Source organism: Hetaerina americana, unplaced genomic scaffold, assembly GCF_022747635.1.
Source record: "Hetaerina americana unplaced genomic scaffold, ioHetAmer1.1.p SCAF_4, whole genome shotgun sequence".
Taxonomy (NCBI): Eukaryota; Metazoa; Arthropoda; class Insecta; order Odonata; family Calopterygidae; genus Hetaerina; species Hetaerina americana.
The window spans coordinates 87331042-87356348 of record NW_027286985.1 but is presented as its reverse complement, the minus strand read 5'-3'; the positions used below and the strand labels follow the sequence as shown (position 1 = coordinate 87356348).

The window sequence follows — 25307 nt, the reverse complement described above, 5'->3', positions numbered from 1 at the left end:
TTCCAATTCACTCAGCAATGCTTGCAACTCCTTGGCTGACTGACAAACTGAAGATTGTTCATCAGCGAACCTGAGTGAGCCCAACGTTTTGTAAAATTTTGCTACGTAGTGAATGAACTTTAAAATTAAATTTGAACAGTTAAATGCTTATAATCGAATGCAATATGATCGGAGCTCTTTTGTTATTTTCTTTCGAGGAAGTGGAGCAGCCGCATGACAAATATTTAGCCAGATCTTCTAGAATTAAAGAATTTACTCAGTAGGTTATTCTTCCTCTTGTGTTGAATTATGATGAATTTTTCCTCTCCAAATGGCGGCGAAAGATTCGTCTCTCACTCGAGGGCACGTTTGAGGTGAAATAAAACGGCTTGGTAAACAGCCAAATAGCGAACCACGACCCTTCACTTATCAATACGATTCCCAAGCTATGATCTTTAAACCTATTATTTCCACGTGAAAAATTTAAAGTAAAGAACAATATTGGAATTTACCCCACAGGAGGAGTTCCAAACGCAATCAGACAGCAAGGTGTATAGCTTGTGCCCGTTGGGGACAGCTTCATCGTGAATATATTTCAAGCAATCAGTGGGATTGATCATTACAACAGACCGAATCCGTAAGTCTCGACCCATCCACGAAGACCACTTAGGATGAATAGCAATCATCGAGATTCACTTTAAATCCTTTACATCTAATGGGAAAATACGGAGCACACGACCATTAATGTACTAACAGAGTAATGCCATTCGACAGGGGGGCACGCATGACTTTCTCCAGTAGTGAAATGCAATGGTATTTTTGCAATTCCAACGTGGTCAGTAAGCTCAAAGGGCAGCTCAACCTACAAAGCATTCCCGTATCGATTGATAAAGCATACTGGCATTATGATTCCGAACAAATATATACTCATTATTCTTTAGCAAATGGTGTCTTTGCTGATATTGGTTTTTATGGATGTACCAAATCTCCTCCCGACCGGAGAGTGACTGTTGGTTTAGGTTGCGTATTTGAAATGCCTCTACTTCTGGAAATTTCTTCCTTTACGGCATGTTCATTTGACATTTTTCATTTGACATTGTTCATTTGACATGACAATATATCGCGTTACATTTCTATATTAAAATGCTATTTTTCGTGTATCCATTTACCTGCTCTATCCGTGTCTGACCTTCAGAAGTATCTAGGAATGACCCATATTTCAGGCCATTTAGGAGCAGGAGTAGTTATTTTGGAGAAGATTGGTCGGGCGTTAGCTGCAATCATTTGTGCTATTAGAGATAGATGGATAATTTGTTGGAATTAGGATATTCAGGAAATAGAAGAAAGGTGGAGAGAATACGCGGTGTAGGCATTAGCCTACTCCTAAATGTAGATAGGCGCAAAGGGGCCTAATTTAATGTCCCATCTGACAGATGGTATACTCAACTTGAATTACTCTCCATGGCACCCCAAGTGGGGATCAGGATGCCACTGAAAAATTCTGCCACCGCAAGGATTCAAGCCTGGGTTTTGAAGCCAGATACTAAATTCATTAGTCCATCACTGTTTTAGACTAAATGAGGGTCAGATCTTTTTATGATGAAATATCTGCGAGAATTAGATTCAAATAGAAGTAATTGTATGAAACTGAGATTAACTCATGCAAACATTCCATATCACTTGGAAAATATTTCTTTTTTGGATTTGAGCTCATGATACATGCCAGAGTTTTGCTCCATATCAAAGTTTTGACGAGTCTTTCCATAACATCCTAACTCAATGCCCCAGTCATCAACTCCCTCCTCCTTGTGAAAGCCTCTTTGCCTAGCACAATTCTTCTCCTTACGTTCCTACTACTTCAGCCATGTTGGTCCAAAACACTTCTGAGATACGTAAATTACTCTACCTGCTCTAGTTTTTGACCTACAATTTTAATGTTTAGCTTAGCTTTTTTCTTTCTGGAAAATCGCATAACCTTTCTTGTATTAATATTGATTCTCATCCCATACCTGTCGCAATGAATTTCCAATTCACTCAGCAATGCTTGCAACCCCTGGGCTGACTGACAAACTAAAGCTTTAACATTAGCAAACATAACTGATTTTACGAATTCCCCGCCCACTTTTATTCATACCACCAGTTCTTCCCATGCCTCTTTAATCATTTCCTCCACACATACGTTGAACAGTAACAGCGATAATGGGCAACCCTCTCTTATAGCTCTTCTCAACACTGCCCATCCAGACTCCCCATTCCCCACTCGCACCTGAGCAGTCTGAGACATGTACAGGTTGCGGATTAGCCTCCTGTCCCTCCAAACTGTTCTTATTTTCTGCAATATACTCATTAGCTTTTCCCAATTCACCCTATCAAATGCTTTTTTGAAATCTACAAAACAGGCAAGTACCTCCTGGTTGTATTCTATATTCCTCTCGATTAATAATCTCATTACTGCAATGGCATCATGCGTACCTCTGCACTTCCTAAAGCCAAACTGATCATTCCCTAAGTAATTATTTGCCCTACTCTCTATCCTTTTGTTTATGATCCTGAGAACAACTTTAGTTGAATGGGGTATCAGACTTATTGTCCTGTAGTCCTCACATGATGTAGCCTTTACCTTTTTCAGAATAGGAACTACCACTGATCTCACAAAGTCTTCCGGCCAGATTCCTTCCTCATTGATACTACGAATCAGCCCATATAGTCTCTTCCAACCACATTTTCCTAAATCTTTTAGTATTCAATGTTGTGAAGGATCTCAGGTTTTCCCGGCGTATGGTATTCAAGAAGTTCTCTCGGGTTTCCCAACGGGTCAGGTTGCAGTACACCGATATTTCGAAGGCTGACTCTGCCATCGAAACGTCGGTGTACTGCAACGTGACCCGTTGGGAAACCCGAGAGAACTTCTTGAGTATTCAATGTTGTCCACCCCAACGGCCTGATTTGATTTCATCTTCCTTAATGCCCTTTCTATCTCAACATTGAGTGTGCCTGTACCTAATCTATCTTCCTCTATGTCTAACCTTGTTGACCCAAGTTCTTTACCATATGTTCTATATATTCCTTCTCTCTCTCTTGAACCTTTTCTGTTTCAACTATTATCCTACCTGAAGTAGAACTTATTAAAAATTATTTCTTGAATAAAACAGTCAAAATACAACTAAATAACTTGAAAGCTGAAAAGTATATTACAAAAGGGTCACCACAGGGGTCCATAATCGATCCTTTTCTTTGGAACATCGCCATAAACGATTTGCTAAATCAACTCCTGGCTGAAAACTTCGGATGAACAGCCTACACCGATGAAGTTGTGACCACAATGCCTGCAAATTTCAGGAGGAAAATAGAAAACATCAAAAAGGAATGTTGCCATAGAGTGGAGTCATGGAGTACGGAAGTGAAATTAAAAATTTCTGTTAACTAGAGCAAATACGTGGTGTTCAGGAAAATATTGCTACAAAACCTAACTATAAAAATCTATGGTCAAAACATCAAAAGAACCTCCACATTCAGGACTAAGGCTTCATATTATTCATAAACTATCAGCTTCTGCAAATAGTGCCAACATTTCAACATTCTAAACCAAACCTAACCATTGGCTACCAACTAAGACTTTTCACTCAGTCAATGATTTCTAATAACTGATACTAGCAAATTGGGCATTAAATGCCACCTATTCAAACTGTAAAAAGCATTTGCCTTGAATGGGATTTGAACACAAGTCCCTTCATACCTAGCCAAGTGCTTTAGCCAGTTCCACTACCAAGGCAAACAAATGAGATATCTTAGAGGTTATGTCCCCCCCATTTAGTAGAAGCAAAAGTATGATTTATCAATATTTCAAGTGTTGTATTGTATTTTTTACAATTTGGATTTAAAATATTGAAGATGAGAATAAACTATATGCGTTTGAGATGTAACCTGGATGGAGAGAGTGTTAAGGAAGTTTTGGAGCTTGACAGATGGATATTAGTACAATATTTCAATGTATAACTGAAAAAGAAGGTGCAATATATGCTGATCATATGATACCATTGAAGAGAGTTCATTGTGTTCCAGAGAAGAGGGAGAAGATCATTCCAAAATATGCATGCATGAATTGTATCAACGAGGAGGGTTGAAATTATGAGTAACTGAAGGAGCTAATCATGTTAGGCAAAGATATTTTGCTATGCTCCAAGGAGTGCCTGTTCCAAAATTCATGAAGCACACACACAATAGGTAGTTACAGAATAATCATAATAATTCTATTTAGTAGCCTGGCCCTCAAGAAGTTGATTTAATATGATTCCACATTAATTATAGTGCGCATTAGTTCACCCAAAAAATAAGAGCCAGTAATTAAGTGCACATGTATATAATTTCCATGTCTCCCACAAGTTTGGTTTAAGGGTTATCATCACCTAAGGAAAGGGATACAGATGGAAAGAGAGATAAATGAGATCAAATTAGACTGTGACCCCATAATGTCCTTGCCATCACAGACTGCTCACCAAAAATATGTACCAACTCAAAAAATCCCTGATTAAGATCCTAAAACAACTGCATTATATTTTTTTATTGGTAATAATAGAGACGAAGAATATTACAATTTTTGACTTAATAAAGATTTATTTCCTTATCGTTTCCATGCACTAGTGAGACTTCACTTGAAAATTATGTAGTACATCAAAACTTGTCAGAAATTAATCTTTATTTAGTGGAACATTGTAATAGTCTTCATTTCTTTTATTATGTAACACATCACACCTGAATCTGTTATTTATATCTATTAGTGTTTCATTGCAACTATATTCCCTTATATTCATCATTCGTGATGTTCTTAATAAAACTTTTCTTGGCCAGATCCCATATGTCTCTGATGGTTTATCTAAAGGTGTTTATATGAAGAGTACATACAATGATTTGGTTAACCATAGTCCAAATCAATTCTTGAAGCCATGATATCAGATTTCTCAGAAGTTTTCCCGCACATGGAAGAGTAATCTAAATAACATCATTGTCAATGCAACAATTTCAGAGTGTAAAAATCATTCGCCTTGACTGGGGTCCCACTTGACTTGATCCCAGTCAAGGCGAATGATTTTTACACTCTGAAATTGTTGCATTGAAATGCACATTAGCGGATGACTCCGTTAAAAGTTACTGTTGCGGCATCTCCCGCAGTTTCTTTGGAACATCATTGTCATGCTGATTCAGTAGCAAGCATTTTCCGATTTCAAAATATTACCATCAAAACATCAAGCATTATAATTTGCTTACAGAAGATTTGGTCGAGTTAAAAGATGAAGGAATATGTGTATATTGGTGAATGTTAATGCTGACATTCCTGACTGATAAATGCTTTCAAAAGCCAATGGCACATATAAGCCAAGATCCAAACATTCCATGACTGAGTCAATTATCAAACGTTTTTTCATCCTTTTTATTATGGTATAGAGAGAAACCTTCTCCGTCACCCAGCAACTTTTTAGATTGCATCATTAACACATGGATTCATTTTGGAGCTTTGTAGAGACACTTTGTTGGACATTCAGATAATTTGATACCTCTAATAGGGATGAAAAAAATGGCTTCCTCAATCAATGGATTTGTGATAACTGCATGCATAACATAATAACAGTATCAAATACAAGGTATGTCCAGAAACTATCCAGAAATGCAATATTTTGAGAAAATAGGCCTACCTAGAAGAATGAGGCCTTAGTCCCCTTCAAAGTACTTCCTTGTGACCTCAAACACTTATCCCAGCATCTCTTTCACTTTTAAAAACAATTGACTAAGTCCTTTTTCAGAACGGTCATCCACTGCCTACTTTCATTCTCATTTATCTCGTTAACTGACTGTTGGGTAGACTGGGCTTTTGTTTCAGGGTCATGGCCATGAACCCATGACTCCTCTCAAGCAAAGATCTCTTTCAGAAAACCTGGGTCATTGTTCATCGTTTGGAGCAAGTTCCTCACCATTGCAGCATGAAATTCTAGACGTCGACAAGATAGAAAAGATTTAGACAAGTTTGCTGATGACCATTCCAAAAGAGGACATTGCCAACTGTTTTGAAAAGTGGAGAACATGCTGGGATATGTGTGAGAGGTCCCAAGGGGAGTATTTTGAAGGGGACTAGGGCCTCAATGTTCTAGGTAGACTATTTTTCTCAAAATTTTGCATGGCTGCATCCTTTCCAGACAGACCTCATGTATTAACACATTCACATATGTATGAGTTCCAGTGAACATCAGTTTTCATTTCTTCAATTAATGAAATTGGTGTGTATCCTTCAGCCAGGCTGATTAATTGGCCTACTATTCAATATTATTCTATTTAATACAGTCATGAGTTTGAATACTGCCACATCTTTAGCACTAATATGAAATTAAGAAATATTTGTTGTCTTCAGTGTTCTATTTTATTGAGGGGTATAATAAGTAGTTTTTATTTCTTTTTTTTTAATTGTTCCACCAAATTATGCTCGCAGGAGTATATGTATAATATTGCCAAGATGCAATTAATGAATGGAGAGAGTAAAATAATCTGTTATATTAAAAATTCCTTCGAAACGACCATTTTGGAAACCTATATTAGTTCGATTTATAGTGCATATCATCATCTCATCATATGAAATGCAGAAAGTGCTATGCTTGAGATTATATATTTCTGCCCCTATCCCTTTCTACGTTTATAAACTGCAACCTTAGTGATTGTCTTAAAATTTACCTGGTGCTAGTCTAATTATCTTTCAGCTAACAGCCATTAGAATTCAGGCCTGAGGTTGATGCACCTGATGAGGCTCAAGCACTCCGAACTAAAGTGCATTGAAATCAAACAGGATAAGAGGCATGCACCTTTCCTTGTACAACTCATAACTATCCATCAAGTAGGTGTAAGTTCAGTTGTAAGTGTACAAAGTCAAAATCAAAAACTGAATCTGGCTCCTTCCTAACAGTAGCTTAATATGCTACCTGAGAACATAGCATTGAGGGCAAGCAATAACTACCTAGTAAATTGGAAATCTGCACTTGGAATTCTACTTCCTTTTAATAAAATATATCTTGCAAGTAATCCAGTAACATAGCATGTAAATTGACGAGATAGTTAGGCAGCTCCGAAGGCAACAGTATCATTAGTATTTAATCTAAAATAAATTAGTTGACAGATACTTGAAGGGATGAAAGAACCAAAGAAAGACAAGAAAATGAACTTAAGTTAAAAATTGCATAAACCATCCTTGAACTCACATGTACAGCCGTAAAGTAACATCTGCGGTGAAATAAGCTGTTGCAACTCCATACTCAGACACTATTAACGGAAATAAGGAATAAAGACAATCATTTGTTCCGTGCCATGAAACTAATTAACCCAAATTATAAAATTCAATCTTTTAGAATCAAATAGAAATATGAACAACATGTATCTTAAAGCATAGTTTGGTTTAAGTACTATTATGATTTTAAATTGGTATCTACCAGGTGATAAACCAATGCAGTCAAAAAAATCCAATGGTATGAATTATTTTGATACCAAAAATCTCCCTGGGCGCATTGGAGTTTTCCGGCTTACAGGGCAAAGAGAAGAATCGGTTAATTAGGGCAAATAACATGCACTGAAGTTCAAGTTTTCACACATATTCCAACAACGCGCCAAATCTTTAAGCATTGAATTCGCCAAGTTGAACGCTAGAGTTCACCACCTACTACAAGGCAGTTTCTCTAGAATGTAGACTTTATGTTGAAAACCATTTTTGTATAATCTTAAATTATTTGGCTAAGGTATTCATACAAAATCATTGCTATAATAAAATTCTTAATTGATATAGATTAATAACTTTAATTGTGCTATTTAGTGTTAACATATGTTTTCTATAAAAGATGGCGATAAGCGAATAATAATTAAAATTCCTAAATATTGTAATATAGTGTATTTATTCGGTAAGGGCAAGACTATTATACCAGTTTCTCATTAAAACTATATTTCCGAAATTTTGTCTATTGATTCTCTACCAAATAAGTGAAATAAAAAAGTTGCCCAATCAGGTATTCCACGTTATTGGTGCACGTAAGAGTTAGTTCATAGTGTACCGTGATGTAATTGAAGTTACAACGGTTAACTCAAAGGAAGACCTTCGGTAGTAATCGTAGAAAGGAGTTCAATACAGCGATGGTGTACATTAACTCCAGTAAGTATTATTTCGCTCTTTTGAATACTGCTTTTTGGTAATTGTAAATGTGATGCAATACACATTTTATTAATATTTTGACCTATTTATCGTTTAAACAGGGGGTGAAATATGTCAATCTCAGGAATGGGGAATGTCAACCATGACCAATTGGTTTTGGGGAGCCCTGAATTTCGTGTATATGTTGTAAGATAATCTTATTCAAAATGATCAATGAAAATATTTCTGTTGTCTTGATTACGTCCTTGACTTTATGGTGGTAAATGTCTCAGTTTCAGGACCTTGATTAGCCCTGGTTACAATAAGCACGGTAGCCAGTATACTAGGGACTACAGACCAGATCCCAGGTAAGATTCAAACTCAGTTACCAGCATCCATTTAATTGCAATTTATTAAGCCATTCCGCAAGTATTTTTTATCTATCATTTGTTCGGAATATTGGCTTTGGTTGAGAAAATTAAATTTTAAATGCTTTTTATTTATATTTTAGACCTCCGCGACCTCCACAGAGGAGAATGGGTGGATTTAAATCTATGTCTGACTGCAGAGCACCTCCAATGATGGGTGGTGGATGAGCTCGATAAATGCCCTTCTCCCAAATTCTTCGCAATTTGAAGAAGGGCATCTCACTTCCCATATCTTTTCATGTGTAATATTTCTTAATGTAGTCAAAATAATTATTATATTTATGCATGGAAAGGCTCCTCTTGTAGAAACGCCAAAGGAAATTAGTCGGTAGTGCTGTCAAAATTTTACTTATTTATTTTGCAATCTAATTGTGAAGTTACTGTGCCTTGATATTACCATACCTCTCAAATTGACCAAATATAAACTTTCCTTGGGCACTGTTGACAGTTTCCACTTATGATGCATTCACTCGTAAACTTGTTGAAAAGGGGGGTAGTGCTGATGTTGTGGAGTTAATACAGGGGATGTGGGAAGTTATTTATATTTAAACTACATGCAATAAGAACAAAACTAAATGCCATGTTTTTAATTATGCTATAGAAAGCAAATACATCGAGAATGCACGTAATAGCAGACCATGTATGTTGTTTACCTTATGTTACTTTTTACTACTAAGCATTCCATATGTTTATCTTTCTTGCAATACTTTTTACACAAAGAACTAGGTGCTTAAAATAAACAACTTGAGCACTTCTCAAATAAAACTGTGGGAATGGGCATTCAAAAATGCTACCTTAATGTAAGACTAAGACTCAATTCAGTTATTAGTTATCTATATAATGGATTATCACTAAATTATTAATGGATTATATTGACTTACCAAGAAGGCCAGCAATCATCATCTTGGGAATGGCTAAAATGAGGCTGTTATTGTAAATAACACAGTTTCAGGTATAACATGGTGGAAATCCTTCATGATGAAAGAATACACTTAGCTTTTCCATGTAGAATATTTTTCGTAAAACCTAGGTTTAGTTACAGCATAACATATTCAGGACTGAAGAGGTTATCCTGTTACATAACCTATATAGTAATAAAGATAATTATGTGGAAAAGCCAAGTGTTCTTTCATCATGAGGCCTTCATTGTCTTTGTTTTAAATTTAATTGGTTGTATTTGCAACTCTCTTACACCTGTTTGATTTTCAATCAGTTTTATGTAAGCCGCACTTTCGTTAACATTTAAACATGGTTATTTACATAATAATACATAAGTGCATAATTATTTGCAAATTTTGTGTGCTGTTTATTTTCAATTAGCTTAATTATTTTTATTTAATTATTTCTTCTGTTTTGCATTGTTCTATTGCTTACTTTATTTGATTTATATCTTTTGAAAATAAATTCATTATGTCTCATTGTTTCCATTCAATTAAAGCTGAACCCTTCTAATTAATGCTAAGCATTAAATCTTTCATAATATATCCCTCAATTCTGGCAAAGTTCTGTTGGACACATGGCAGTATACTTATATTCATAATGATTTCTTTTTGTGTTCCTAGATGTGCTCTATCCATTCCTGTTTGTTCTGGAAATACTTTATGATGCACTGTTGTTTTATTTAATTTAAAGGCTTTTTTCGTTCCAAGGAGCATATTTTTCGGGTAATATATTCCATGAAGGTTCTTAAAACTCTTGTAAGAAAATGGCTAAAGAATGTGATGTAGATATTAAGGATTTTGAGAAAATGCTGAAAATAAGTGGAAATTTAGACGTTTTTAGAGCCTTGACTATAAATTTTCATTGGCAGTAGATAAAAAATGGTGGCAGACTCATTCAATGATGAATATAGTTCACATAAAGAAATCTCTGTTTGTGTGATAGTATACATGCATTGAGCATAATCAGTCCCATCAGACAAACTGCCTTGTGAATAGTTACTCATTATGTTTAAGTCAATGTAAAATTATGATATTAGACTACCTATGTGCATCCTAAACTGAAAGTATTTACCCTAACAAAATAAAAGAGGCTATGGGGAGAATAGTTACTTGTTCAGCTATGAATTGTGTGAGATATTTAATGAAATATGTGAAATTTTCGTGTGGTTTTACTGATTAAAATTGAGATAAAAACTTGATTTTATGATGGAACATGCCTAGTAGCTAAGTATTCAAGTGCCGAGTGGGTGCCCTCTTTAAAATAGCTGGGTTGTGTCATCACGTGGAATGGATGTTTTGAAAAAGAAATTATTACTATGATTGGTGTGGGAAAGGTAGAATGTGGAACTATAGGAGGAGTAACAGCAGAGAAAAAGGGAAAAAATTTGTAAAGATTGACATGTGAGGGTTTTAAGCATGGAAATGAAAGTTCGGAAGAGAGAAGAAAAGTATATGGAAAGTTATTTATGAATTAGTGGTAGCTAAGAATGCAGAGAAGTAGAAGTTGACATAGCATTAGGAATGAGAGGAAATAGGAAATGTATTAGCAATAGGATAAGCCACATCGTAAAGAAAGATTTCCCACCCAAGGTGTTTACATGAAAATAGGTTGGTTGAAAGAGCCAAAGAATGAAATTTGGCATGCCGGCAATACTAAGGAAGGGAAGACCCACCAAGAAATTAAACAAGAAGCGCAGCATTGAAGTGTAAGCCTGAGATAGTCCACTTATACTTTTTCAAAGACATTCATTGTTGCTGATGAACAGAGAGTTAGTCTAGCAGGTATTTTTAAGGCATCTTTATGAAATCTATCTTTCTCTAATAGATGGTTTTTAATATAATTATCGCTGAGAGTGAAACGCTGAAACTAAATTTAATAATTGTGACTTTTAATGCATAATTTTTATGAATGTGCCAGGTGAATTCCAAATAAATTAATCCATACAAGAGGGAGTGAAAGTGTGGTTTTATGTAATACTGCATTGGTGTGAATTACAAAAAACTGTGGGAGATGCCGCGACAGGAACTTTTAATGGAGTCCTCGGCTAATTTGCATTTCAATGCAACAATTTCATCGTGTAAAAATCATTCACCTTGATCGGGATTGGTGTGAAGCTTATACTGGGTTAACAAATGGTACACCAAAATATTTGCATTTTCTATGCCTTAATTATTTGGTTACTAAAGCAGATGTAACAAATATGCCAGCAGGATCTATTGTCATTTCCTTTGCTAATATATATCTATGCCATTTAATGTATAAAATATTTGGCTTCTTTCAGTGTTAGTTTTATAATGACGTATGCAATGTACAATCATCTATTTTTTATGTAAATGGCTGCTGCACTGCCACATGAACTTTTCTATGCTGAAATATAATTTTGGTATAGATGTATGGTACTACCCAAACTGTACAAATTGGTGTAAATTCCATAATTTCTAGTTCTCCTGCAGAGCAATATCCAAAAACTGTTTTTCAACCAGTAAAGCATGACAAATACTTGGTGACTCTGAGTCAGAATACATTCTTTTTCATTTGATTGTGCATATTTTTTTTAATGATTGAATGGATTGGAACAGGAATTATTTCTGATACCCTACCCAAGGGAGAAAATTTGCTAATTTCAAGATTACCCTTGGTGTCTCTCGAATAATCCATATTCTCTGTCTTTGATCTGAATACATGGTGATTATTACTCAAGGTGATAGAGGTTTCAGAATTCTCTACCTGGAAAGCTGGATTTTTGTTTCATAATACAAGGGCTGTCCAAAAAGTAACTTACACTTGAAAGTTGCATTCTTAAACTATTTTTCTAAATAGTTGCCATACAAATTGTGTTATTTATCATGGCAGTTCACACGCTTTTCAATTCCATCTCTGAAGCCATCTGTTGCCTGTGACAAGGCTAGGTCAACCATTGCTGTCCTCGTCGTCAACATTGGTGCGGCCAGTTTCAAACAATGCACCACTGCCTCACTCTGCCTTCATTCATTTTTCCGTGACCCTATACTTCATAAAGTTGCCTATAAATTTCAAGTGGCTTGTGGTCATTTGCCAGTAAAAACCTAATCACAGATTGCACTTCACAACTCGCAGGATTTTCAATTGCTGTGCACAATTTAACAGTTCGATGTGAGCAAAATAGAAAAACCACCATCTTGAACACTACCACAGCAGGATGCATACTGAGGGTGGGGATGTTAAGATATCAAAACGGTGGCTCCAGCCCTACCCACCACCATGCTAGGCTGAAACCCAATTTACTCTCTGGACAGCCTTTGTATATTATAATATGTGCCTGTATCAATCAGCAATACAAAGCAAGTTGTATATGTACAGCTAGTATTAAATAAATAAATTTTCTTCAAATAGTACCCTGTGTTATGTCACATGTAAATTTTCCATTGGCAAAGCAAAGCTGAGGTAATCTAAAAACAATGCTAATAGTTGTTACATTTTTGGTAGAAACAGGCAATTTCTAATTTGTGCTGTTCCTCTAATGCCTGGCTCTCATGATTTCTACATTCTGTATTGATCATACTTTTCCTGATATCCTACATATCTAGATGTGCCAGAATGGCAACAGTGATTTTTAAAATTTGGGTCTGAAAAAATCATTTATGTAATTAAGTGTGATTTTTCAGAAAGCTGAAATATTTTTTCAGTATTTTTCAAATAATTTATGATCTTCCACACATACCACTGACAATAACCTTAAGTTTGGTTTCTATAGATGATATTGAGCTCATCCAGAAGTTCAGCCTGAAGTCATGTGATTTCGCTATTTCAGGATATGAGGAGCCAAGTTTTTCCCATGTACAACTTTTTGGTTTCTCCCTCCAAAGTTGTAATAACTAGAAAATTGCACCACTTGGATTTTAGGTGGGGTAATCATGATAAACTAGGTAGGTGTTTGCTTCCAGGACTTTCCCATCAGCAGTTACAGCCTCTAACCATTAGGCTATAAAGCCACCACTTAATGCACTATCTAAATCTCCAAGTATCCCTCTTTAGGCAGAGTAACTTCAGAGCAGCCTTGTAAAAGAAAGTTTCCAACATTCAGAAAAATCCATTAACATATTTACAGGCAAAACTATGCATTTAACTGTTCCAATGTGAAGACTTAAATTGTACTTGTATAAATAATGATAATAGTACCAATGAGATTAACGATATACTTGTCAATAGAGTCCCTCATTATATTCCCAAGAGCCTAGTGCAGGACTTTTTCCTTGTATCTTGGTGTGTGTTCATGTAGATTTTTTTTGTGAAATGGCTGGTTGGGTTTTGGCCATACTGGATGGAAATTAAGCTTGAGAAGTATACATAAGCTTGTATGGCTGTTACCATGCATGTTGTTAAGACTGAAAACACAGCAGGAGTCATAATCTTAAATGTAATTGTTAATGTACCTCTTCAATTAAAAAATTTAACTTAATCTTGGGATGAAGTAAATAACAAACTAACATGGAAATAATAAAAATATGAACAATGAATGACTACTACAGGATGTCTTTACTTTAAGGTACACCATCACTTTTTGTTTTTAAATAATGGGTAGCTTTATCAGAACTTAATTTAATGCTCATCTCAAAAAGATTATTTATTAATCAGCTTGAATTCTTAACAGACATTTACTTAAATAATGACAATATCAAACGTGAATTCCTATAATAGGATTTCTCCTATGAAGTGAGTTTTCATATTTTTGTCCTTCAAAAGGGGCAACTCAAAGCATTTGGTATCAATTTGGGTCATTCTGATGTAGGACAGTCAGTTAGGACACACAAACCTTATTGACCAAAAATCAATCACATTATAGCCATTTTAGGTAGTAATACTGCATACCGACCTATAGAAGGATGACCTGACTTCCTCAACCTTAAGACAAATGCCAGGATTTGATCCATCCCAGAGGAAAAAGGGTTCTAATTTGCATATTGCTACTGCAGCCAGTTTGGGTACAACAGAATCAGTTCTTGAAAATCGTAGACCTAAGCAGAGTAAACCTCTATTTTTGTACTCAAGTTGTGCAAAATTTTCTATATATTATTTGCCTGATTCCCAAAAAATAAACTCAATTCCACTCCAGTCACATGTTTTAAATATAGATTTGAGATCCTAGGCTGAAGAGAAAAATCCTATTTTGACAATCCACGGTTATTATTGAAACTTTATTTTTATTGATGCATGGATGTTTGTTAGCTCTTTAACCATGAATAAATAAATCTTATAAAATGAGCTTTGTTAGCCATACATGACACATAAGTTTTGCTGGATAGTAACATAAACTGCCACTGAAACATATTTTCGTTCTCCAATGGGCTAATAGTCCTTAAGAGTATGAGGTTTTAAGTGAAACGTCAAGACCATTCAAAAAATGATCTCTGCTATAATCTTAAGTAAAATACTCATAAATGGACAAGGATTAATCCAAATATAGCTTTTTTTATGCAATAATGCAAAGACATTTACTTCAAAATGATATGTTAACTGCCTTATTTCTCTATAAAGATTTTCATATTAGCATTTTTAAATTAGGACTAATGATTAATCATCAACTGTATTTGACAGCCTCTAAAGGGATATATTTTCATGTTTCTTTTATTATATCTATTCCTATGAGACAAGCAAATATCAGAGATTGTTATGACGATTGGGGCAGTATTTTTACTTACTGATTTACTTACTTTTTCTACTTACTCACTATCAAAGATTTTATTGCCCAATCTTCCTTAACAATATTTCCATAAACACACTCATATTATCTCTGAAGTTGTACTTATGACCTCATGAATTGGCTTGATTGTTCAGATGCCTGCATTCCATTATTCCAAAGTAGCCATACTTCATTGTGCATGGGAGATCGGGTTGGTGTGTAAGTTAGTGTACTGGCTTCACAGCGAAAGGTCATGGCTTCCAATTCCAGTAGAGATAGAATCTTTCAGAGGTATTACTCAGTGGAGTAAGCTGTCCATTGGATGCTACATTATGTGCAGCCATTGTCGTCACTCGTAGTAGTAGTAGTTTTTAGGGGAGGCAACTGACAACTGAGGTCATTTGCACCATAGGGGATAGACAGGAAAGGATGAAGGGTGGAGAGAAACCCGGCGTCAGCATTAGCCTACTCCTTACGAAAGGCACCAAGGAGTCCGCAGTTTAGCGTCCCATCCGACGGACGGCATACTCACTCAAAGTGCCCTCCACAAAGCACCCCAAGTAGGGATCGAGATACCTCTGAAAAATATTCAACACCCCCAGGATTTGAACCCGTGCCCTCTGGGTGGGAAGCCAGCACGTTAGCCCCCGGACCATCTCGATACCCTCGTCATTCATTAAGAATAGACAAGTGCCATATTCCTCTTATATATCCCTTTCTGAATTCCCTTAAATCCTATATCTATGAAATGACCCACCTATCTCTACTGGGCTACCTGTAATTTACCTCTACTCTTTGTCACTTTGCATTATGTAACTACTACGGCTACATATTGGTACTTCTCCGAGTAAGAGGGGTTTTCCTAGGAGCCACAGTGATGATAGGATTAAGGGGCAAGAACATGCATGTGTCACGATACACTTTCCCTTGGTCTTTGACAAATGGACAATACAATAACTGTGTATATATCCGAGTCTGTCAAAATTCTGGGTGAAAAAACATGTGCAGGTGCATACTAACTGGATGACATAAACCTTCTAGTATTGAACAAGGAAGTGGAACAAAGCAATGATAGTCCCCCCTTTTTCTCTAGAGGAGGGATGATACACCCCTCTCTCCATTCCTTCTTGAATCCAGGGTTCAATTGAAGGGTGGAAGAGTACAGGAGACATGCCCCCCCACCTCAGGAAATTTTTGTTCTAATAATATTCAAAATACATTTTCCTTTATGCCAAAAATGTATTTTTTTATTGACACCCCCAAGTATAAAACTAAATACAGCAGGGTCTGTTATGGAATCTAAGAAAATAAGCATGATTACATTCAAAGTTAATGTGATTATCAATATTTTTGGATAGAAAAAATTGTTATTTTTGTCCATATGTGAAAATGCCCCCCCCCCCTCTAACCCCATATAGATGTTTTCTAAATACTCTACTGCTTGTGGAATGGATTGAATCAAATATCCCCAAATTAAGACTTAGGGATTGATGTTTCTACAGTATTGGAACTTTGGTGAGTTACACCCTAAGGGAGACTATATGGTAAGTAAAATATTTGAAGTACCAATGGCTTTGTGGGTACCTGTAGCTCTCAGTAAGAAAATCATTTGCAATGACTGTTGATGTTACCATTCAGGAAAAATACATGTTTAGCATCATAAATGATAAAAATGTAGTTTATCTAATCTCCTGAATTAACTCAGCTCTATACTAAAGATATGTTCAGAGTGCAATGATTTTATATTGAATGTTTATATATCAACTCCTGAATACTATAAAATACCCAATCCTATTGGAAGACTTTTAATTTTAGAAGAACTTGTTATTAGAGTTGTGTTCATTTAAGGCATGAGTGTTTATGGTAAAAAACTAGTCCCCTTTAGTCAAGCTGGCCTTTGGAGCATAAACACTTTTTCTTTTGAATATATGGGAGGGATATTCCACCTGTTCTGGTTCCATGACTTTGTCTTCTGCCTATTCTGCCTATGTCATGACTTTGTCTTCTGTTTTTGTCTTTTGTCTATGTTTTTCAAAAGTACTGATTTAGTTCTCTGTTTAGCAAAATTATCTAATTTAAAGTAGGTATTATTTGTATTTTCGTATATTTTTAGATATTTTTATCACTCTTTATTGTATTTTAAGTATAAATTTTATTTGTATTTTTGTATATCACTGAATATTTTTGCATTTTTCTCACATTTTCTGCTGCTGGAGTCAGCGTCAGAAACCCCTTTGAAGCTAGCTACTATTTGATCATGTATTTGTGTGATTATATTAATACTAGCTAGTCATACTTGCAAAAATTACATAAGAGCTATAAAATCGTTTTTTTATATTTCAGTTTCTGTAATTACATATTATCCGCTGAATAAACTGTCAAATACCACAGTTGATAATTATTCCCTTTTAAGTCATGATGAATACTAATGACCTAACAGTAAGCACACATTGTTATTTTTGCGGAGGGATATAGTAGTTGTGACAACCCCAGCTAATAAAGAGAACAGATGGATTCAAGCGAAATACTATCACGATTGTTTGCTAGAATGAAGCAATGCTAGCAATAAAATGTTTATTTATGGAACAAATAATGGTCTAATTCCTCAGGGAGAGCATTTTCTGTCTTTGTTCCAATTCTACTCCGTGAAATATCTATCTCTGCGTTTAAATTACATTGGATTTGCCCATGGCTTCGGTCCAAGCCAATATTCATTCACTCCCTATTTCCAGTGGTCTGATAATAGTGATCTACAGTGTAATCCGACTTTGGGTTTAAAGTTATCTCGACTCCCTGTTACTAGGCTGGTACACGCTGCCCTATAACGCAAATAGTCAACGGTAACCTATCCCCACGAGTTGGGTGAACAGTATTGCAGAATAGTGGCTTCTTAGGGTGGCAAGTAATTTGACACTACCTACCGGAATAACCAAGTACGTTGACAAAAGCATTTATGGAGAGAGAGGGGGCAAAACTGAACCAGGCGTCATTCCGTCTCCAAATTGCCCCTCCTCTCAAAACGTACCTCTTCCCTGCCATCCGCCCGTGAGACCGGTGCCTTCGCTTCCCTTCGTTCCACGACCTCACTCGACGAGGAAATTACTCATTTGCCACTCGAATGGAATCGTAAGGCGGCCCAGCCTACCACCACGGATCATTTACGAATGAAATTCCTAGTATACTGAGCGCTGTGCCGTGGAGAGGAGTGGTCTTCGCTTTTTTTTCTTCCAAGTCTCCCAAAGAATTTTGAAGATCGGGAGTACATGGAGAAAGAGATGCGGTCGTGGACGAAAATGTTTCTTTTGGGAGGGGAGTGGGAGGAGGAAATGAGAGTGAAGTGGGCGGAGAAGGCGGGGTCTGCCGCCCAGAGGACTCCCTGCTCGCCTCGAGCAATCGGTGTATTAGGTCCTGCGTCTGATCTGCCCTGGGGAAAGCGTCTCTCAAAAGTGGCACAACAACGGCCAACTCGCAAAAAAATGCAAAATATTTGGCAGTTCCTCTCAAGAAGAGGTGCCCTTCGAGGGGAGTGCCGCCTTGGTGTTTTTTTGTTACGGGCGCAATCTCTCGTTGGGCTGTGTGAACGTTCTTGCTCCTGTTTTTATTTTTATGTGTCTACCATTAACCACTTCTTTCATCGCCACAATTTAAGCATTTTTCTACGATAACTACCGTTAGGTACCTTTAATTTATTTTTTTACATAATACCACTATTCGTTGAAATTTAATAGCAGCTGTGTATTACAAAAATGGGTTATCCATTCTTAATGCATGGGACAATACAAATGTTTAGAGGCGTGTTTGAAGATATTTAAATTTCTTGAAGAATATTGAGATGATTTCAGCGAATTGACCTCGGTTAATATCGTTGAGAGTTTTTTTTCTAAACATTAACTGCTCTGCCAATTCTTCATGCGCATTTTTTTCATTTCAGTTAGGTGATTCTATCTTGACATACGAAAATATTAATATCTCTCTACGGTAAGTTAATTTCACTTATTTGAAGAGCATATCAATCAGGTGCCTGTAGCATATTTTCATGAAGAAGCAACTTTTGAAGTTTTTGCATCAATTCTTAGAAATATATTAATATTTTCAATTTAGAGCATCAAACGCAAGTATTAGTTGAATTGTAAATAGCATTTATCACTCATTAATTTAAAAAGCGAATCCATGCTGTAGAACTAAATTCACATCAATCCTTTGATTAGTAACTCATTTATTCACAAAAGTTAAGTGAGTGTGATCGGTTTAGGGAAATGTTGGATATCGATATATTATGAAATTTCGAAGCCCCTCATAATTGAATTTAAAAATTTGTGAGAAAATATTTTGCATCAACATATGCATAAGTCATACTTCACCGTTAAAGGTAGCAGAGGGATAATCGGCATTAAAAGTTATAAGATGGGATAAGACAGGGTTGTCCCTCATCTCTCTTACTTCATAAAGTATACTGAGAAACTTAAATTTTGCATTAAAGGACCCCAGGGGGAAGAATGGTGGGCTAAGTGATCAAGTCAGGTTTGCAGACGATCAAACAATAGTTACGTAACCAATTGATTGCAGTTGTTGAGTTCCTTAAAGGAGCGGAAAGTATTAGGGTAAGATTAACCCCTAGAAAAGTAAATTAGTGCAAACCTCAATAATTGGGAAAGTTAAGTCTAATATTAGCGTAGGAGAGAATAAGCTAGAGCAGGTAGAGCATTTCACGTACTTGGGATGTATTTTGATGTAAATTGGGTGCAATAGTAGGGACATTAAAAGAAGAATAGATTTGACGAAAGAAGCATTTGAAAGAAGTAGAACGTTAATAGCAGTCACGCAAGGCAAATGAAAGGTTATTAAAGATTTTAACATGGGTCGTGGCGCCGTTTGGCCTTGTAACCCGACCTTTGAGGAAAGAGAATGAGCGTACATTAAACGTTTGAGATTTGGGTAGGGAGAGAGTAAGTTGGACCTAATGACGATGATTTAAATAAATACGAAAAAGAAAGTAAGAGTGGGTAAGTTTAAGAGGGACAGTGACAGATGACTAAGGTGGAGATAGAAGGGAGGATGTCAGGTTAGCGGGATAGAAGAAGGAAGATATTAGACATTTTATACAGCATGAAGGTACGGATAGCTGAAAAGGAAGTTCCAGAAATTAATAGAAGATAATTTTCGTAAAGTTCCGTGCAAGCCTATAATAGAGCCAAACTACCTTTAATAAGTGTAATATCTTAAATGTACGATTTTTTAACGTGTAGCTGCTACTAATCAACATTTACTGAGCGAGAGATATTAATAAGGTTCCTAACTATGGTGTGTATTTATTCCGAAGTTTGTCATAGCTGAGTCGAACGTTCCCTCTTGTGTCTAGGAAATGTATTTATTGAATGATTCGTTACATGAGTAAAAGACCTGATAAATAAACGTCATCACAACCCGTAACATTCCCAGGTTCTTTCATTTCGGTCGATTTGTTCATAAAAAGATGTATTTGATAGCTGTTGATGAGGAATGAATTCTTGAAATGCCTAAGGGCTAAATTCACACGCATTTTAATTGACGCTTTGTAGTGTTATTTGGATCGGATCTAGCTATTTCGTAAGGATGGCTAATTTAAGGACCATTTTCCCATGTAGGGGGAGGTGATATTTTAACATGACTCAATTTTTTTCACAGATATAGTAATTTCGTTTAGTTTATTTCATATATATATTTGCGTAAACATGATAAATTGTATGTTAACACCTTTCCACCTTAGTCACCGAGTACCTTTGATTTTCACTAAATTATTCAAGATGACGGAAGGAATAGGCATACCCTGTTACAGTCTATGATACCATCAGGTGCGCGAGACATATTTCCGTAAATTTTTATTTCCTCTTCGGTAGTTCATATAAATAATAGTGCCTCAATCCAGAGATCCAGTAGTAACGTAGGTAATCTTTTTTTGGGATTAATAGAGATTCAGAAATCTCATGAATATAGAATTTCTTCCCACATAGGAACGAGGCTTACGGTTTCCCGTGTACAGAGAATCTTTGTTTTGTTTTTAGTTGTCCTCGATAAAACATTCAACTTTTTTGTCACCTCACATTTGTATTTATTGGTTTCGTATTAACTACATACTTTAGCCGTTATTCCTCTGGAATCACTGTGGCAATAAACAACCTCTAAGCTATAAAAAATCAAATTCGATGCTTAAAATCATATGAAGGCACATTTAGTTGTTTAAAAGGAATCAATGTGATATTGACTTCCGAGTAAAACACTGAAAAATCATTGAAATAAATGTACGTCCTTACATATAAGTGCGTATATGCATTTTGTTGGGGGCAACATATCATGGAAAAGGATTCAGTTACCGACTTATTTATTTATTTCGAGTTCATCATTCGCTTCGTATTTCCCCGATCACTTCGCACGCTCTCGTTTTTTCAGATATCCTTCACCTTCATAGGGAACTGATCTCAATACGATGTAACGTTTCCTAGAGCTACACACTATATGGTACGGCACGATGACCTGGTTTCAGCGGAAGATAATTGCCATTCACACACGACCGCCAATCACTTCGACGTATAACGCAATAGCGCATGACCAACGTATTATTATTGCTTCGAGGGCATAAGTCGGCGCGATTTTCTCCTTTAAAATCTCCCCAGTTCGGTGGCTAGACTTACTGCCAAATACAGAGTAACACAAACACAATTAAGGCACAAATATCAAATAAGTTGATGAGTGCGTTAATTATTTATTCTGCGGTTAAGGTGGACCCACGCTAAAAAAGTAAATATTTATGTTCCTAAACAGGCGTGATACGCACCAGGAGAGGGGAAGGCAAAACAACCTTCGGGAAGAGTTTTTCCGCATTCCCGCGATTGAAAAATCTCTACAGCAATACCTAAAAAAGAAACCAAAACCTTACAACAGATCATTTGCATTGGCTGCCCGACCTTCACCCATTTCGCCTTCACAGAAAAGTTATGAATGACGAAAAGATGATGACTCCCTCCTCCGTAGTGTAGCTCTTGTTTGCACGCATTAATGCCGGCGTTTATTTCTTCAAATTAGTCAATACCCGTCTTCCATGTTTGTAATAAGGGGATGAAAAACACCCGCAGGAGAAGTTGGCATCACTCGTCATATTGGGCACGGAGGTATAAAAAGGCTTCTTGGCTGCTTGCGGTTATCCATTCGGGAGAGAAGCGCGGCGCACAAGCGAAGCTTTATTGGCCAGGGAGACACATAGTCACGTTGGAGCATAACGGTCGCTAGAAGATGGCTGCGAAGTTTATGATATATAAGGTAAGGGGATTGATTAGTCTCATCTCTCCGTATTAACTGAGCAGCGAGTATTTTATAGACTTCGGTTACAGACACGCTCATAGCCCCGGCTGCAATGACATTGGAGGTTCAATGTAAAGAACAGGCGCTAATTTTTAGAAAAAGCCATTACTAATATACATTTTGGATCCGGAAAAATATTTTAATTCAGATAATCTTCAAAGCGCATAATCAAATCAAAAGTATTTATTATTTTGCGCAGAAAATTATTGTACTCTCATGTATATATCATTTGAAATGAATGGATTAGTTTCCCAAAGTAAAGTTATTATTTTTACGACGATGTGAAGGAAATTAAGTTTGCGTTTTTCAAACGCATTTGTAAAGAGTCGAATAGTTAGCTATGGTACCCTTTTTTATTTATACATTCAACTACAATGGTCTATAATATATAAGTCCGAGGTCTATAATATATATCATGCATATTATTACGAGAACGATCATTTCAGTCTTCGTTTATTATCCCTCTTTCTTTATCTTCGAGAAATTTCGGAAAATTCTCATATTTATATTTTATGGGAGTGGTAATTTCATTATTTTTAAAATCTTCTCCCTGATTAATCAGGCAACATTTAACCTTCGATTTTTGCTAATGTTTAATGAATATTTCAGGCCATTCTTCTGCTTATGGCCTCCTCGGCCCTTAGCAGGAGAATCGTGAGGGACGTGTCGGAGCTTAAGGGTTACTACTATGAGAAACCATCAAAGCCGTTTCCGCCACCACCTCCCGTGGAAGTTCCCGAATTGCCACCGCCAGAACCAGAAGTGCCGGTTGAGCCCGAAGTTCCAGAGGAACCACTGAGTCCGCCTGTACCCGAAACTCCCGAAGAACCGACACACCTGCCACAAGAGTTAGCTCCCCCGGAAGAAATAGCACCCCCACAAGAAATATCACCCCCTGAAGAAATAGCACCACCGCAAGAGCCCAGCCAACCCGAGGAGGTGATCCCAGAGGAGCCTGTCGCGCCTCAGGAGCCAGAAGAAATTCCCCCACCAGAACGCCCGAGTGAACCGGAGACCCTGCCAGAAGTGATCGTGCAGGAGGAGCCGACGAACTCCCCTCCGGAAGCGGAGGCTTCAGTGACTGAGGTCCCACCGCAAGAGGTTTTCCCCGTGGAGCCAACAGGAGATGGTTCCGCACCACCCCCGTCCGAGGGCGAGGGGGAGCATATCCCCCCGCAGGAAATAATACCCCCCGACCAGGAGCCAACCCAACCCGAGGAGCAGCCCAGCCAGCCCGATGTGCCGACGGAGCCGGAGGTCCAGACCACTGCTTCCCCCGCGGAGGAACCCTCCGGACCGGTCGATGGCAGCACCCACCACCCGGAGGAATACCTTCCGCCGCTGGAGGAGGGCACCCAAGAGGAGGTCATCCCCGAGCGGCCGGAAAATCCCGATGATAACGTCGTGATACATGCGGAGGAATACCTACCGCCGGATGGTACGGATGACAGGCCCACCTCAGAGTACGGGACGCCGCTCGCCAAGCCTTGCAACGTCAAGTCTGGGAGGATAAACTGTGAGATCCGGGAACCGGAAGTTCTCCTGGAGCCGGCGGAGAATAACGAGTACCTACCGCCGGACTCTATTTAAAAAAACCTTCACTATCACAATGTGAACTTTATTTTTTTATATTTTTAAAAAGGAGCAAAAGGGTTCGGGAAAAGTGAATTATTTCTTCAACGTGCCATATTTTGTATAAAGCTTTTTAATAAAACTAATTATAGAAAAAGTGTTTTTAATATAAAAATGTGTTATTATAAGAAAGCCCAAGATAATGTGGAGTCAAGTCGTTGGTATATGTCAGGCAAAACATGATTAAAACAAATAATAAATTACATATTCGAACATATTTTCATAGAGCTCTGTAAGGTGATTATTTTTGGGATTATTATCTACAATAAATTTACAAAATATTTATTTACAAAATGATAAATCAAAAGTTGATGGAGGAAAATTTTCAAATAGTTATATCGCGAGTGGTATATGCGATTAATTGCCTACTGTAGTAATGGCCATTCAACAAATATTTTATTACCATATTGCCATTAATGGAATGTCAAAACATGGCGGTATTGAAAAATATGTACACATTTGAGAATCATCTCAAAATATTTGAACTAATATTAATACTTTCCAAATTTTCTGCAAATGAATGAAAATTTCGAAAGCCACAATGGAGAAACCATTCCCAATGTACAATCATCATCCATTTTTCACTTCCTAAAACAAAGCCTTTCATTTGCACACACGGAAAAAATCAGCACATGAGTTTGTAAGTATCCTTGTTTGAAATTGCTTTGAGCCAAGGTGCCAATAGCTTCCAGTAGAGAGCTTCAAATATTAGGAACTCGATTACACACATACCCTGCCTCAAAATGTAATCTCTTTGAAAAGAATATAATTTTTGGCAGTATTAAAAATGTATTCACCAAAATTTAGATTATGCAAACGAAAGTCTCTTGATGGGACCTCGGATCACTGGCCTCGCTCTCATCATAAAAGGCGCTGGCCTCTTATATAGGGCAATGTGAGGCGCTCCGGAATGCGAACCGGGCCTCCTCTTTCTCCGGCCATCCGAAAATCCTTTGAAATTCCCATTCGCCTTCATGTAATGATCCGTGACCAAGAGTGGGGGTGGTCTCAGGAAATCGTCGCCTTCCTCTTGCTTGGAAGGAAGGCTCGATCCGTCAACCACCTTGTTAGGCCCGGCGAAAGCCTCCACGTGAACTTGCTGCTGGATGAACGCATCGTCCGAGAGGGGCCGCTCTCCACTGTGATAAGCGTGCTGGCCCGCGGGGGTGTAATTCGG

The 25307-nt window shown here is 37.1% G+C and overlaps 2 protein-coding genes across 2 annotated transcripts; both read left to right on the top strand.

Moving 5' to 3' along the window:
• Positions 1–7827: 7827 nt before the first annotated feature.
• Positions 7828–12878, top strand: LOC139691795 (selenoprotein K-like). The gene is made up of 5 exons (XM_071589664.1): positions 7828–7907; positions 8013–8155; positions 8257–8341; positions 8428–8502; positions 8646–12878. The coding sequence occupies exons 2-5, from the start codon at positions 8137–8139 to the stop codon at positions 8728–8730; spliced, it is 264 nt and encodes an 87-aa protein (XP_071445765.1). The 5' UTR covers positions 7828–7907; positions 8013–8136; the 3' UTR covers positions 8731–12878.
• A 10244-nt stretch (positions 12879–23122) lies between these two features.
• LOC139692503 (fibrous sheath CABYR-binding protein-like) lies at positions 23123–24088 on the top strand. Its single transcript, XM_071590722.1, has one exon. The coding sequence runs from the start codon at positions 23123–23125 to the stop codon at positions 24086–24088; it is 966 nt and encodes a 321-aa protein (XP_071446823.1).
• The last annotated feature ends 1219 nt before the right edge of the window (positions 24089–25307 follow it).